Source organism: Priapulus caudatus, unplaced genomic scaffold (assembly GCF_000485595.1).
Source record: "Priapulus caudatus unplaced genomic scaffold, Priapulus_caudatus-5.0.1 Scaffold1322, whole genome shotgun sequence".
Lineage (NCBI taxonomy): Eukaryota > Metazoa > Priapulida > Priapulimorpha > Priapulimorphida > Priapulidae > Priapulus > Priapulus caudatus.
The window spans coordinates 60245-75739 of record NW_014578383.1 but is presented as its reverse complement, the minus strand read 5'-3'; the positions used below and the strand labels follow the sequence as shown (position 1 = coordinate 75739).

General features: G+C 43.8%; 1 protein-coding gene across 3 annotated transcripts in view; it reads right to left on the bottom strand.

Annotated features, from left to right (window-relative positions):
- Positions 1–15495, bottom strand: part of LOC106816238 — a 51848-nt gene that overhangs the window by 5287 nt on the left and 31066 nt on the right. The window contains exons 3-5 of one of the 3 annotated variants that reach the window (XM_014820816.1): positions 5798–5920; positions 4216–4311; positions 3379–3381 (exon numbers count right to left, since the gene is read on the bottom strand). In XM_014820816.1, the coding sequence (XP_014676302.1) occupies positions 3379–3381; positions 4216–4311; positions 5798–5920 (222 nt within the window). Of the gene's footprint in view, positions 1–965; positions 974–3378; positions 3382–4215; positions 4312–5797; positions 5921–15495 lie in introns of all 3 variants that reach the window. The other 2 variants (XM_014820817.1, XM_014820815.1) reach the window with 2 other exon arrangements.

The window sequence follows — 15495 nt, the reverse complement described above, 5'->3', positions numbered from 1 at the left end:
AACAATAGCGCAACGAATAATTTGTCTAACTTTTTTCTCTCTAATTCCTTCTCTAAACTGGATCTGAAATTGTCGCCGATTGCCTAACCGGTAACCATTCTATCGACCATATACGGAGGTGACGACGCACGTGCTAAGGCGATAGTCCCGCAGCCGCAGGGAGCACTGTTCCAATGCATGTAGGCGTCACTTTATACGTATGTACGCTCATTCATCCACGCGTGTGGCCGAAACTTTTTAAAGTCAATGACGCAGCTGTTGCAATGCTGCATCTGCTCTACATCTACATCTACTTTCACTAAACAACAGGATTTTCACGAGCGAAGGGTATATATGAGGTAGAGCTACTCTGAATCAAACATCTTTTCTGTAATCAATTGTAGTAGGTAATACCAGGAAACCACATTTACGAATTTGGATGCTGAACTTAACTTTGTATGTACACTATCCTAAGGAGGATAACAAATATACGTCAATTTTTGCGAGTGCGCATGACTCCGAATACACTTGTGCAGGTACATACCACAGAACAGACAATCACAGATATATAGAGCGCACAATTATCTCTCAATGACAACTTTAATAATTATATATATACGCTTCAACATACGGATGATTGACATCTTATCTCATGTGATAACGGAAATATTGCGGCGTATTCTTAAAACCTCTCGTGGCATCTGTGTTCGAACTGTTGCTGATCATGAATTTAATATTAGCCAAAGTGGCGCTCGCTATGGCGCACTACGTGCACGCACGCAGGTATGCACGTAAACAGGTATAATTCGAGGCACCGTTGTTAGAAAACAAAAATTCGTCTTAACATTAGTCTTAACGATAACTTTTTCTCGCTGACGCGTACTCTCTCTAATAGATGAGATAAATGTTTCTCATACAGAAGTGGACTCTGTATGAGAAACATTTATCTCATCTATCTCATCATAAACATCTGTATGCAAATTTACCATGTTTCTGTCATACGGTTCTAATGAAAAAAGGTAACATTATTACTAATGTTAAGACTAGTTTTGCTTTGACGACGGTCCAAATGATTTACTTCAGATAACATAAAATGTTTGAATGCGATCACAACAGTGCGATTGCATGGAGTCATTGACGACACGAAGACAACAGTCGTGGGTAATTAGTAGGTCTCAGGGGAGAGATAGTGAATATAGAAAATAAGTTGTGGATATAGAATCAGTTACCCTAACCCTAACCCTAACCCTAATCCTAACCGCTAATATCCCTAATTCTAAAATAAAACAAAATTAGCCAAAAATAATAAAAAATAAAATAAATAAGAGACAAAATTAGCCAATCAGAGCCGTCCCCTAGCGGATCACTATCTCTCCCCTGTGCAAAATTTGTGGGTAACAGAGCGTGGCGCCACCGCGGGAGTAACGACAGCACCTAGTTTCTTCAGGTTTATTCACTCCAAAGAATCGCGACCCGTTATCTTAGGAGGCATGGTGATTACCAACCACGACCATTACTCATGTATTGCGGGCCAAATGATATGATGTCATTACTATGACACTTTTATGTCATTATTTACAAAAGGACAACTATGAGAAGGCAAAACACAGGGTTACCCCATGCAACCCCCTGCACTACTGCCTGAAGCGCAGTGTTATTGCATACAATGGTAACAAAAGATAACACAATAGGTCTATGGCTCCAGGTTAGGTCTCTACCTACAGAGAGACAGTAACACACTTAGTTGTGATTGCCACGACGCCTTTTAATATGGAAAATATTACCGATCGTTATCAACATCGAACTATGGCCTGAATCGCTATAACAACGCTGTCTCAAATGATACCTTCATATCTAAATAATTATTATATTTTGCTTACGAGAAAGTCGGGTATTAGAATTTAGGCAACATTTATTTACATCAGCCATGATCGAGTGATTATAAATAGACAACCATCATCTCAGGGGTTTTATTAATTACCAGTAATGATGACAATAGATGAAGTGGCTTGCTTGCTACAACTCGCTCGAACACACGCACGTAACCATCGTATCGTGTGATCTTGAATCATTACATAGAGAACCTGCCTAACGGAAAATAATACCGCCACTCCGGTTACCTATAGTAGACATTCGGTTTGTCCACGTTATTATTTTATATTATTATTTCCATATTACTACGTGAAATTGTATGTAACTTGTGTCGCTTGAATTCATTCCTGGTCGATCAGCTCTATCGACACCCATGTAACCCTATGTTTGCACTTCCCACCGAGATTACTTCTATCAACGCCTCATACCGAATCCGTAGTTGTACATTGTTCTGCCTGTTAACCCTAACACCAATCTCTACCTCTCTTCGCCTCTCGTACGTCAGCCAGTGCTTACAGCGCACACACCCCTCACACCGAGATACCCTTGCATTTCTACGTTATTCGCTCATTACAAAATACCTTCCCGAACTCCTGTTCCCACATCTAATTTCAAATGACACTTACGATACACCTTCCTCCTACAACAATAGTTCTTGTCTGTGTGAAGCTTACCCGCTTGAGAGAGTAGAGCAGTAGACGTTGATTTCCCAGTCGGCAGCCATATCCCAGCATCCACGCTATCCCCATCGTCATCGTCGTCGTCGTTGTCGCTGTCGGCGACAGTGTCAATGGGATTCGCCGCAAATATGGCGTCGATGAAAGCTTCCGCCGTGGCCCACAATGCCTCTCGCTCGATAGCGTCCTCACAGTTCATACTACACACGCGATCTCTCGCAGCAACACCAAGCAGTTGGGGGGAGTCACTTCACGAACATACGGGCGCGTCGGCTGAATGTTTTACCCCGCGTTCATCCGACCACTTCAGCGCCTCGGTGTGTTTGAACTTCACAAACACACACATGCGCATCCGTCGTGGTATCCATCATGCACCTGGGCCAGACAACGGTGGTCATTCTCACAATGTGGATCACGGTGCGCGCGCGCGTGTGTGTGCGCGCGTGCGTGCGTGCGTGCGCGTATGACACCACTCTATACTAACGACGAGATGTGCGAAATCATGTCACGAGCCGTCGACCCCGAGCCACCGATATCTACTGACTCAAACAAATCTTCTGCAACAATGACTATAGCGCGAAGCCCAGGGGCAATATTACGGTTATATTAGCAGATGTGCTTAAGCTCGTCTGCACTAATTGGCAGCGGCACAGTTAACTACGTCCGTGTTAAATTACAATTTCTTAGCGTTAATCGAAAACACGCGAGAATGATGGTTCATCTCACACAGCGACGGAATATCTATCAAACACGGTGGCGGTGTATTGTAGAAGGGGAGACTGCTTAATATGGCCTGATGTTATTGGCAATCGCAAAAAGGATTGTGCAGGCTGCTAAGGGCTAAACTAAAGTTCTAGATAGAAAAACTAGATCTTGGAATTAAGCTCTCTTGCATAAAATACTTGAATGTATAAAACCTACAAATCTTAGAATGGTTTATAACCTAAATCGCCAAGACGAGGAAACGCCCTCCGAGAAAGAGATAACTCTGGGATATACTCATAATATGTTGAATGTGTGATGCTACCACGCACACTCTGATAATCAGCAGAATTCAAGGTTAATCGACAAGACCGTTCATGACAGCATTACAACACACCTAGGCATACGATTGCATACCTTGCATACGATTCACGACCGTTATATTAGCTGCGCGAAAGAAATCGGATAATTTAAATAATTTATCTTACGTGTTCGCGTCCACGATGCAGGTTTAAACCCCTCACGATGTTGTGTGAGAACTGACGGTACACCGCGACGCCTTCCTACCTCTCCCGCTATATCTCCGTCGTCTATTAGCCAGCTTCTAGCGGACACACTCACGCATGCGCACGAGCAACGAGCGCGGCCTTGTTGGGGACGATAGCGACAACACAGACGTGTTAAACCTCACTCCGGGACAGATAGAGGAAGCTTTGAGCGACATCCAACCAGCTGTCTGTCATCTTCTCTCACCCTCACGCAGCCCCTGCACGCGCTCACTGTAACTGGTTCGGATCCGAGAGAGAGAGAGAGAGAGAGAGAGAGAGAGAGAGGGAGATCGAGAGAGAGCGGCGGTGGCGGGGGCAACGGGAGGCAATTAGACCGGGTGGTTAACGGTAGGACAATGCGGCGATGAATTCTAGAGCAAACACTCTCACAATGGCGCCATAGTCCGCTTAAGGTGATCGACTTGTGCGATCAGCGCTTAGTGTGCCTAGCTCAGCACTGTAGTGGCTGTCTGTAGAACTCTCCGCTACGCTCGGAATACCCTTAGAGCTGTTACTGCTGCTCCCTAATGGTCCTAGAACACGACGAAACCTCGTATACTGCATGTGATTTATATATGTTCGCGTAGCTTATTGTTAGCCATGTTATAATTTATGCGTTTGTTCGTTGTCGAAGACGTGAACCATTATGGCTGACACAGTTTTTGTTTGTAAGAAACGTTTTAGTATCGCAATACTTCTTATTTATGATTTCATTACATGGTTCAGGGTCCAGCTGTCTGCAATACGCATGGGAAAGAAAGTAGAAGGAAGGCAAGCAGCGGAAACAAGATGACGGATGCTTCAGGGTAAGATGGCGAAAGAAAGAATTAAGGTGACAGTATGACGCGAGAGTTATGAGGGATATGATAGATATGATAGATATGAGAGATATGAGAGATATGATAGATATGAGAGATATGAGAGATATGAGAGATATGAGAGATATGAGAGATATGAGAAATATGAGAGGAGGAGAAGGGAGTGGCAAGTACGCAGAGAGACACGAGGGAAGCATGCATGAAAAGAGGAAAGAAAAGTTGCCGTAACAGAGTGGCTAGAAGCGAGAGTTATGCGGAAGGAAACGTGATTATGCGCCTAAGAAGCGGGAGGGGTCATATGAAGGATCGGAATATTAGAGTTGGATCGAGGAAAAGAGACTTGAAAGCGAGAGGGTGTGGCATTTAGGGTGGTAGGATGTAAGGTGACCTGAAAAGGGAGTATGTCTGCGCTAGTTGGAGCCACCTTACACACAACCTTCCAGGAATAAAACCATTCTCTCTCTCTCTCTTTCTCTTTCTCTTTCTCTCTCTCTCTCTCTCTCTCTCTCTCTCTTTCTTTCTTTCTTTCTTTCTCGCCCCTTCTCTAGCTCTCTTCTACGCCCTCTCTCTCTCTCTCTCTCACTTTCTCTCTCTCTCTCTTTCTCGCCCCTTCTCTAGCTCTCTAACTTCTGCGCTCTCTCTCCCTCTCTCTTTCACTCTCCCTCGTGCGCGCTCTTTCTTTCTCTCTATCGTTCTCTCTTTCTATATATAATGATCACTCTCGCTCTCTCTCTCTCTCTCTCTCTCTCTCTCTCTCTCTCTCTTCTCTCTCTCTCTCTATCTCTCTCTATCTCTATCTCTCTCTCTCTCTCTATCTCTCTCTCTCTCTCTCGGCGTTTTCTCTCTCTCTCGCTCTGCGCTTTTCTCTCTCTCTCTCTCTCTCTCGCTTTCTCTCTCGCTTTCTCTCTCTCTCTCTCCCTGTGTGTGTGTGTGTGTTGTGTTGGTGTGTGTGTGTGTGTGTGTGTATGTGTGTGTGTGTGTTATGTGTGTGTGTGTGTGTGTTGTGTGTGTGTGTGTGTGTGTGTGTGTGTGTGTGTGTGGTGTGTGTGTGTGTGTGTGTGTGTGTGTGTGTGTGTGTGTGTGCGTGCGTGCGTGCGTGCATGCGTGCGTGCGTGCGTGCATGTTTCTCTCTCCCTCCGCCTATCTCGCTCTCGCTCCCCCTCTCTCGGTCGTTCTTCCGTGCAGTTTTAGTTAGACATACCTGAGTAGCCGACCACAGCATCCCGCTTGGAGGTACTACCCTCCAGACTATTACCGCGGCCCGAGTCGTTGCTCCCCATCGTGCGTAGATTCTCAGAGCTTCCTCTGGAGCCATTGCTCAACCCTACGTAAACAAGAGAACATATGCATTCTATTATTCTATTATTCTATTACGTGCGGTGCAATGTACGCGTGAATAAATCCTAAAATTCAAAATCTGTGTAGGGAGTTAGGTTTACATGCGCACAGCAGCAACATGTATGTGTATGACCGTTCGTGTGTGGTCATTGAAGTGAACACGCGAGTATGGTAACACCTACGTGGTGGTTCGAATTTCTCACCTTGAGTCTGATTCACACTCAGCATGCTCATGAATTTCTCCTTCATATCTTTTAAGCTAAGCATCTTCTTCTTCCTAATTCGTTTAATCACGGACAGATACGTTGCCTCGCGATCATTATTTTGATGGTACTATAGCAGACGAGTGAGTATACACGCGCGCGCACCATCCGCACTACACACAATGGTAACCGAACTGTAATAAACTATAGCCAGCATACACTTCGCAGTCACATCTGTCTGTATAATTTACAGCTGACTGAATATATCGACAGGCGATCTCGCCGAACACACGCGCACGAACATCGAAAATGAGTGGAATTCGTCCCGGGCAGAGACCCACGCAGTGACAAATAAAACCACACGTTGGTTGAACATCATCATGTGGATATATCGCTCGCACACTCACGACGCAGGAGGCAAACCCGCAACACATGTCCTTGCTCCATCGTTTTTCAATCGCGCAGATTCACCAATATACTACAATCCACACGTTTACCACCATATAGCTAAAAACAGATCCGCAATTTGCTCCACATTACAAGCTATTGCCTAGCATTCACGAACATATCTCGGTGAAATATCCTCTGCGGGTTACATTTCCCTGTCCGTTTGTATGCGCACGTGTACGTGCGTTGTTCTCAAACAGAAATCGGTAATCACGCGCTCTGTGTGGCAGAGCGCCCCGGATGCGCGAGAAAGAATTTCACGAGCTGAAACTGAAATTCGTCGCAACTCGCTGTTTTATTCGGGAACCGGTTTACGGCTTTATCGCGCTGCTCAGCCAACAGACCTTGCACCGCGTCGCAATTATTGTTGCTCAACGATAATATCAGATGCGCATAGCGAAGGACTGTAACCCTGGCTCCCCTCAATACGCGCTCTTACTGGTGTTGGGGTACGAAGTAGCCCCTATGCTTAGCCCATATATATATATATTGGTAGTACTGGGAGGAAACCACGCGCGCGCTGAAGTTTTAATGTGGATGTGTATTACAGCGACACTCGGTGAACGGGTTACGAAACTAGTCTCTCGTCGCCCCGTCGCGAATCCAGGGTCATTCGGCCAGCGGCGCCATGGCAACAAGGGCAGCCATAGTACGGCGAGTGAATTTCCTTCGTGAGTTCCTTATCATGGGGAGAATCTCCCGGGATATTGTAATTGGCGGGTTAGCGCTGAACGCGAATCCCTTTTAAAGTCGGAAGAAATCTGTTTTAAGCTTTAATTGCGTCGAGATTACTTCGGATAATCTTATCTATTCATCTCTATCTTCTATCTCATCTTATTTCGACCGCGTCAATCTTCTTGCTCGTGATTTTGGTTTTCGCGGCAAGGCCACTGTTCGCGGTTGGCGATTTTTTTTTGCTGAAATTGTTTCGTAAATTGCTTAACCCGACGGCGCTTCTATGGCAGTCAATGAAGATTCAGCTCTTACATGGACACGTCGACGTGCTTCGGATGCGGTAGCGACATCGGCGCCGGCGAAACGTTCTCATCAGTAAAGATGAACAGCGAGGGGCAGCAGAAGCGCGCAGGTTTTTTAAAGGCTGGATAACAACGATGACATTGACGTCAGCCGTGGATCGAATAAAACACCTGTACCTATATAACTACACCTAATCCCCCAATCTAGCTAGACGCACGCACGCGGGAGAAACGGAGGCAACGTCCATTTGCGGCTAATGTTGCAAAAACGCGCCCTTCACAACACAGCCATTCCACTTGTAGCGAGTTTTCCGGCTGGGAATTTTTTTCGGCAATTTCGGAGTTAACGTGAACAAGGGCACAATGCATTCCCCGCGGGGCTTTGATAAATGGGAGCATCTCTCTACGCAAACGAAAACAACATCGCGTGTGTAATTTAGCGGTGATGATATCCCCGCAAAAACAAAGCTAAACATGAATAGTGCGTCGACATTGCGTTCACTTTTCGTGGTATATTGATGCGTGGTCACCGCGATATCAATCAATCTTTGCTTCGCTATATAGCTAAACTAGGAAGGAGATATGCTAGTTTTACATTCTTAATTCGATTCACACACGCGCGCGCACACGGGCGCGCACACACGCACGCACGCACACACCAACCTGTTCTGCTAGCAACTATGACAAATACGACATACCCATAAACGCTCTCCTATGACACATAAAACGCGATATAAACCTTGAAACTGAAGTCAGCTTTTGTGTTAAGTCTATCTGATCAAAATGTGTTTTCCACAAAATACTTGCGTAGAAAACTACATTGATTAGATACATTTAATGAAATTTGGAGGATCGCAGTTTTAACTAGGAAGCCAAGTCGGCGCCAATCGCATATAATTCAAGTGAAGAAATATGCATCCGCTCATTCGAACATTTTAGATTTTCTAGTCAACGCGAAACATCGCGAATCAATCTTGCCTTCGTTCTTGAATCGCACTGATTTTAAGGAGCATCCCCAAATAGTGCGTTTCCGCTTCGCGTGAGAGCAAGTGTGTCCTGCATTACTCCCAGCCGAAAACTGCCGGGCTCACTAACCGTACTATACGAATGCAATTTCCACCAATCAGAGAGCGCTATCCTACTGCACTCGGTGCTGCTGAACTTATTTCTGCAGCCGGCTGAAAGGGGTGATAGGATATGTTTACTAGGCACTTCTAATTTTAACATATATTTTACGATATATTAAAGAATGATGAAAAAACCCTAAAAAGTGCCGTAACCCTAACCCTAACCCTAACCCTAACCCTAACCCTAACCCTAACCCTAACCCTAACCCTAACCCTGACCCTAATTAAATTTAAAATATATGTTAAAATTAGAAGTGCCTAGTAAACATATCCTATCACCCCTTTCAGCCGGCTGCCTTATTTCTCGTCTCTTTCTCCGCGTAAAAACGACTCCTGTCTAACCTCTAGGTGGCGCAGCATGTCATATCGAAAGTATCAACGGGACCACCCCTCTTTTAATCTCGTGACAGAGTGTTGATCGTCGCACCGAAATCGGGTATTCGGATACAATCTATGGTTAGCCGAGGAAAAGCAAACCAGTTACAAACAGAAATTAGTTCGTTCAACCGGCATGCACCAATCTCTTCAAAAGATGTGTGTAATCAAAGCGCGTTTTACTTGCGATAAACCGTTTCTCAAACACAACTCAATTTACGACGGTAACGCGAACGATTAGTGAAAGTATCCAGTGACGGAGCGAGAGCAAAACGTACGATTGAACGAGTTCAGTGCTACTACTACGCATAAACACATCCGCGCTAATCTAAATAGACACTAGAATGTAAGTCGTAAATGTGTTTAAAGTGAACGCCTCATTTGCCTCTCGCGTCCCGCTGTTAGCACGCCACTTGCTCGTCCCGTGTGAATGGTTGAACAATAGTATCCACACATTGGTTGGCCGCAAGTGGGTTCATCCCACTTCCCCACCGGTGCCTGAACTTACTGGCTTAGTGACCGATGAACCTTGCCGGAGATGAAACAGCGTTTGAAGTAATAACGAGAATGTAAACAACTACACGCGAAGTCTTTTTTACAGTGTCCGGCTAATGTTTAGCTTCATAACATATAGTAAACGTTGTAGTCGTCGTGCATTTCACACATATGCAACATTAGATTCACTTTCTTTTAGATTATCATATGAATTGGTAATTTGTAGAATGTATCTGCTCTAAACAAAATTATAAGGGAAAAATCCCCATCCCGCCTAAATTTCTAATCAGTATACGTAGTCGCAAAAAAAGAATAGCATGTTATTACACCACCACTGCGGAGGAATAACTTTCGAATACAGGCACCCACGGACGCATGCACGCACGCACGCATTCACGCACGCACGCACGCAGGCACGCACGCACGCAGGAACAAACGATCGCACGAACGCACGAAAACACGAACATACGAACCCACGCACGCACGCACGAACGATCGCACGAACGTACACCCGTACGCACGCACGAACGTACACCCGCACGCACGCACGAACGTACACCCGCACGCACGCACGAACTCACGGGCGCACGAACGCAATCATACCCAATCCAACAGACTCCACTGATTGCTGATACTTTATGCAGCATGACACTATATGGCGTGAAAGCTTCACGGCAATATCATCAGTTACAACACGAAATTCGCAACCCTCACACGTGAAATCCAAAAACGAATTAACTGCAATTATCATGATCTATTATGCAAATACCAGTAGTTCTCTCACTGATACATTCATAGTGGAAGCATGTGTAATCAAGGCCCATGTATTAGTCTACCCATCAATGCAATTACAAGACAAATACTAATCATTAGCGCATATTTACCAACACTAATTATTGCAATTAGTAGTGAGTACAAGAGCATACGCGCAAAGTGCAATGATACCTGCTTATTCCTCGCGATTCACAGCGCTACCTGGCGGACAGACCGGGATGAACCTCTGCCGTCTCCCATGCACCAACCAGTACCAGCAACCAGATATATCACGGTTTGATAACACAATAGCTCATTGCATTTCGGGTGATGTTTCTTGATTATATATGCATGGTATATAAATACGTGACATACATGAGCTCTGTGTATGTCGTATATTCACCTAGGGTCCTAGGGATATCATTTGGAATCCATTAATAATAATATATGATAATGTATCCTTGATTTCGCCAATAATCATCATTTGCAATCCATTTCCCATAAATGCTATTGAGCTGTTCAGGTAACATTTATTTACACGTGTATGTGTGTTAAATACGCTCACGTAAGATTACACACAGAAGACTCTTTTATGCTCAATGAAAATGTACTAAAACTCAAAATTTCTACAATAACACATCACCTAAGAGATGTGACAACGAGAGTTAATCGTAACCATACTTAACATACCGTCGCAAGTTATGCTAGCTAATATTTTGGGTTGGATGAAAACTGGCCAAGTGACAGTGAGTGATGAGTCCACAGTGGTCGACTAGCCTTGTAGACTTGCCGTGTCATTATTTATCAAAGTTAAAAATATTATATTGCAGACGATAATATTCTGCTGGTTATACGTAGGCCTATCGCGCGGTGCGGGTTGAACATCGATATATACGGGCATATTTTTTATCATTTTCTTAGTTCTATAATTATTGTACCGTCACTAATATAAGAGGTCACGCCAACACGCACCACATAGCAAGAGGTCATCGTTTATATATTCGACCAGATATTACTGCGTTGCTTTTCACCGCCTACGCCTACTTTACGGTCACATTATCATGGAGCACGATCAAGATACTGCCGAATACAACATGTTTCAAACTCATTTTTCTCGTTAACAAAGGTAGAAGTATATCATAGACGCGCTGGCTGAATATTAATCACTGCGTAGGTATTCGCAGCACGTTTATACTAGACAGCTGCTTGTAGATATGCGTTGTGTGTGTTTTGTGCTAGGTCGGTGGTACGTTGTAGTAAGAGGAAGAACACGAATTATTGCCAAACTATCGATGTATCGCTGTCATGCTCCCGCGTTATAAACGAGGTCGTGTATGTCTGTGCTCACCGGAGTGCGTCTGATGTATTCAGACGGCTGAATCGCGAGATCTGAGATTCTACATCCGAACATCTTGACGCCGTAGCAGATGCGCAACCTATTGCTTGATTAAAGGGACAGTAGCCTCTAGGATTTTACTGCATACAACTGTACTTACTGTATAACAAATCGTCTATACCCACATGTATTTGTCACCAGATACTTAATTAATTATTTACACATCAACGCTACGAAATTTGAACGGCGCCATGACACCCGCGACCGTGCTGCCATAAAATAAAATGTATGAAAATACAATTAGTGTTTCTTTTTACTTTTCATGCTTATATACCTTCTTTATATGCCCTAATTTGCCGGTGAAAAACAGAGACGCCAGTATCTGAACAGTACTGGGGGAATAGTGTTAGACAACAGAAATTACCAAATCGTCTAGATTTTTTCAAATTCAACCAACGTAAAAACATTTTTATCAGGTGAGAGTTTGAGGATATATTTAGTAACGTTAGATCTTACTTTTAATGTAAAAAAATTGAATTTTTTTTTAAACAAATTTTACCATGGAAAATTCGTGACGTAGTCAATTTAAGGTAGTGCAAACTAGATACAACTATCACTTAATTTACAAGCCAATAATAATAGGTTAAATTAATAATTAATCAACTTATATTAATACCCCCGCAATACCGCTTTGTCAGAGCAGAAATGGAAGGTCATGGTGTGGCATTTTTTGAGTAAAGAATACACAGAGCACAAAAAATATGATGGAATAAAAAAAAAGATGAGATACGGTTTCCATGACAACGCCTTGACCGACGCACACAAAAATATGCCACGCACATCTACACATTTCATGGTGATCAAGTGTATGAAGTTTGATTGGAATCCCTTGAAAACTGTGGAAGTAGTTCGTGCCACAAACTTTTTGCAACGGATTGAACGCCCGACCGACCGTAGAATGACTCGTATATACCCGCTTCAAACTTCGTTTGCGGAGGTATAAACATGTACATAGCCATGGATACTAGGTGTGGCAGGTATTTTCGGTTTTGAGTTGGTGATTCAAAAGGTAACTTTTGGCCAAAAATTAAACTCACTGACTTGGCAAGGGATCCAAATAGAGTAACTTAATATAATTTTGATATCATACAGGGTTAGAAATGGACTTTTTCGTAGGCAGTAAGAGCTTGCTACCAGAGAAAGAGGGAGGCAGTGAACCCACAGCAGTTCCCTGGGAATCAGTTGGAATTTCATCATCGACCATCGGTTGGAGTTAATCGGTTGAATGTTATTAGCCGCGTTCACACGTAGCAAGGAATCCGGTATTTAGCGTTCACACGAGGCAAAATACGAGGCCCAAGAAATACGGTATCTAAACAGATTTCATGTAAATACGAGGCTTCCCAGACCCCGAATAATTTGCCGTGCGTAAGAAATACCGGATTTCTTGGACCGCGCATTTCCTCGTGTGAACGCTAAATATCGGATTTCTGAAGCCGCGTATTTTATAGACTGGTCCGCACTCGACAGTTCTAGTGTAACGCGAGTGGAACTGTCGAGCGCGGACCAGTCTACGTATTTTATCGGCAGTTGGTGCGCATTGCATTGTTTATTTCGCATGGTTAGCTTGATTGTTTAAAGCAGCTCACAGCTCGCAAATACCGTATTTCTGGAGCCGCGAATCAGCGTGTGAACGCTCGGTCGCGTATTTGTCTCAGATACGGTATTTCGCAAATCCGGTATTTCAGAAATACGAGGTCTCGTGTGAACGAGGCTAGAGAATTCGCGTGCTTGCGCCGCTAGGATGTAGCTTCGGAATACCAGTTCTATAACCAGACGCGCACACCCACAGTAAATACACGTGCGATTGCTTGCACCTTACTAGTTCCATAACCTAATGGCACACATCCTCCAGTTGGCAAATACATCCTGCCTTCCGGGGGAGAAAATTGAGAACGGCCAAGTTTTATATCAAAGGACAAAACGCCATAAGGAAAAAGAGCAAAATATCGTACGTTTACCCGCAGGTACTTTGGGGTATAGCACCTTTTTTTTATTCCATAAATTGGGTTGGTCTACCAAACCCATTATACTCAGTCATTGGCCATAAAGCTAGGTCTCAATGAGCCTGAAATACCCAAACGTGTTACAGAAACACCCGCTTTCGCTGAAAATGTTACACGTCTTTACCGGGGTAGGCGCAGTCTTGCCATGTACTCTGCTTTCTCTATAATACAGCCGCCCAAGGTTGTCGCGGTAACTTAATAATATCAGGCATTATACTCAGTCCAAATCTTATAACAATTCAACGCAAATCTGGTCTAGTTTCACAGATATTCCTTCGTAATCGTATAAGAGTATATGATCACTCTCTGCGCTCGGCTTTTGCGATTGTTGTTTGTAGATATGTTTTCACAAATCCATCGCTGACTCATATAACAACCAAACTAACAACCAAATGTCTCTTTCTTTGACAGCAGTGCCGATCATCCCCCCCCCCACTCCTCGGTACGGATTTACGCCCCTGATTCGCACACTTCACGTGCTCATGCATTGCCGCCCCCCCCAAAATAAAATCCTGGCTACGCGCCTGTGATCCGCTATCATTAGACGTTGGTGGCAAATGTTCAACGTTTACTGGAATAACAATCACATTTCGGCAAATTGGCATATAGCATTTGATATGCGGCAGATGCTTCCACTAGATGGCACCACGGTACTATACGCTCTCTGCCAGCGGCTGGAATTTCTACATGTTTTCACTATGAGGTTTTCCCCTTTCTAAGATATCTGATAGCAGTGAAAGCCTCTATAAAAATCGCCGAAATTATAGAATGATTCGCGTAAATGACGAGCGGAGATCAAAAATAATTTCTACGAGCTTCTTCCACATTTATGTTGCACCTACTTTTTTTCAGACACGAACACACGTTCAACTCCCGTCAATAAAATACGTTATTAAAATTTATAATGGATGCTAAATACATCCTACATTGACGGAATGTCGAAGACACACAAAGGCAAATATTGACGATGTCTCGTTCCAACACCATCACTCGGGTTTTTCTCGCGTAAATGCATTACGGGTAATTACGAAACACGGTCATAATGTATGAATGATAGCTGTATGACATAGATTTACCTAATGCACACAAACCGCAGTTCTTTCGAGTACTTAAGTGTCTCGGATCTTTTAGAAAATGCAAAACAACGACCTTTGAGTGAGCTAGTGTAATTCGTGTACAAATAAGCTCCCGCAATTATGAAACTAATTACGCAGATGAACAATCACTAATGTCTCTAGCAAAGAAATAGTATGAAGCGATGCAGCTGCATGGGTGAGCTGGGCAGGCAGATGTACCTATAGGTGGGCAGGCAGATGTACTAGCCATATGCGAATCTAAATGTGGGAGTTTATAACACTGGTGAGTCATCAGCCAATGTAACCACGGCAAACATGCACCTCACCCTGTTTACTATCTACAAATACTGGTGCAGCGTAACAACTAAATAAGGTAATTATTATTAATGGATTACTATCTAACGTACGCTACTACGGGTTTTGGAGTTCGTGTGAATAAGCACACGCATGCATATTAGCCAAGGCTTAGATATCATGACTTCCATCTTTGATGACGTATAGGCCCAACTAAAAAATATTAAGAAGTGTATGTACGGCTATGATGTTATCTCTGATATCTATTCGTAAGGTTACGCTTATTGTATGATAACGACGAATGAATAATTGGAGAAGGCACCGATTTATATGTCAAAATAACGCGTTTGTATGCGTGCGTGCGTGCGTGCGTGCGTGTGTGTGTGTGTGTGTGTGTGTGTGTGTGTGTGTG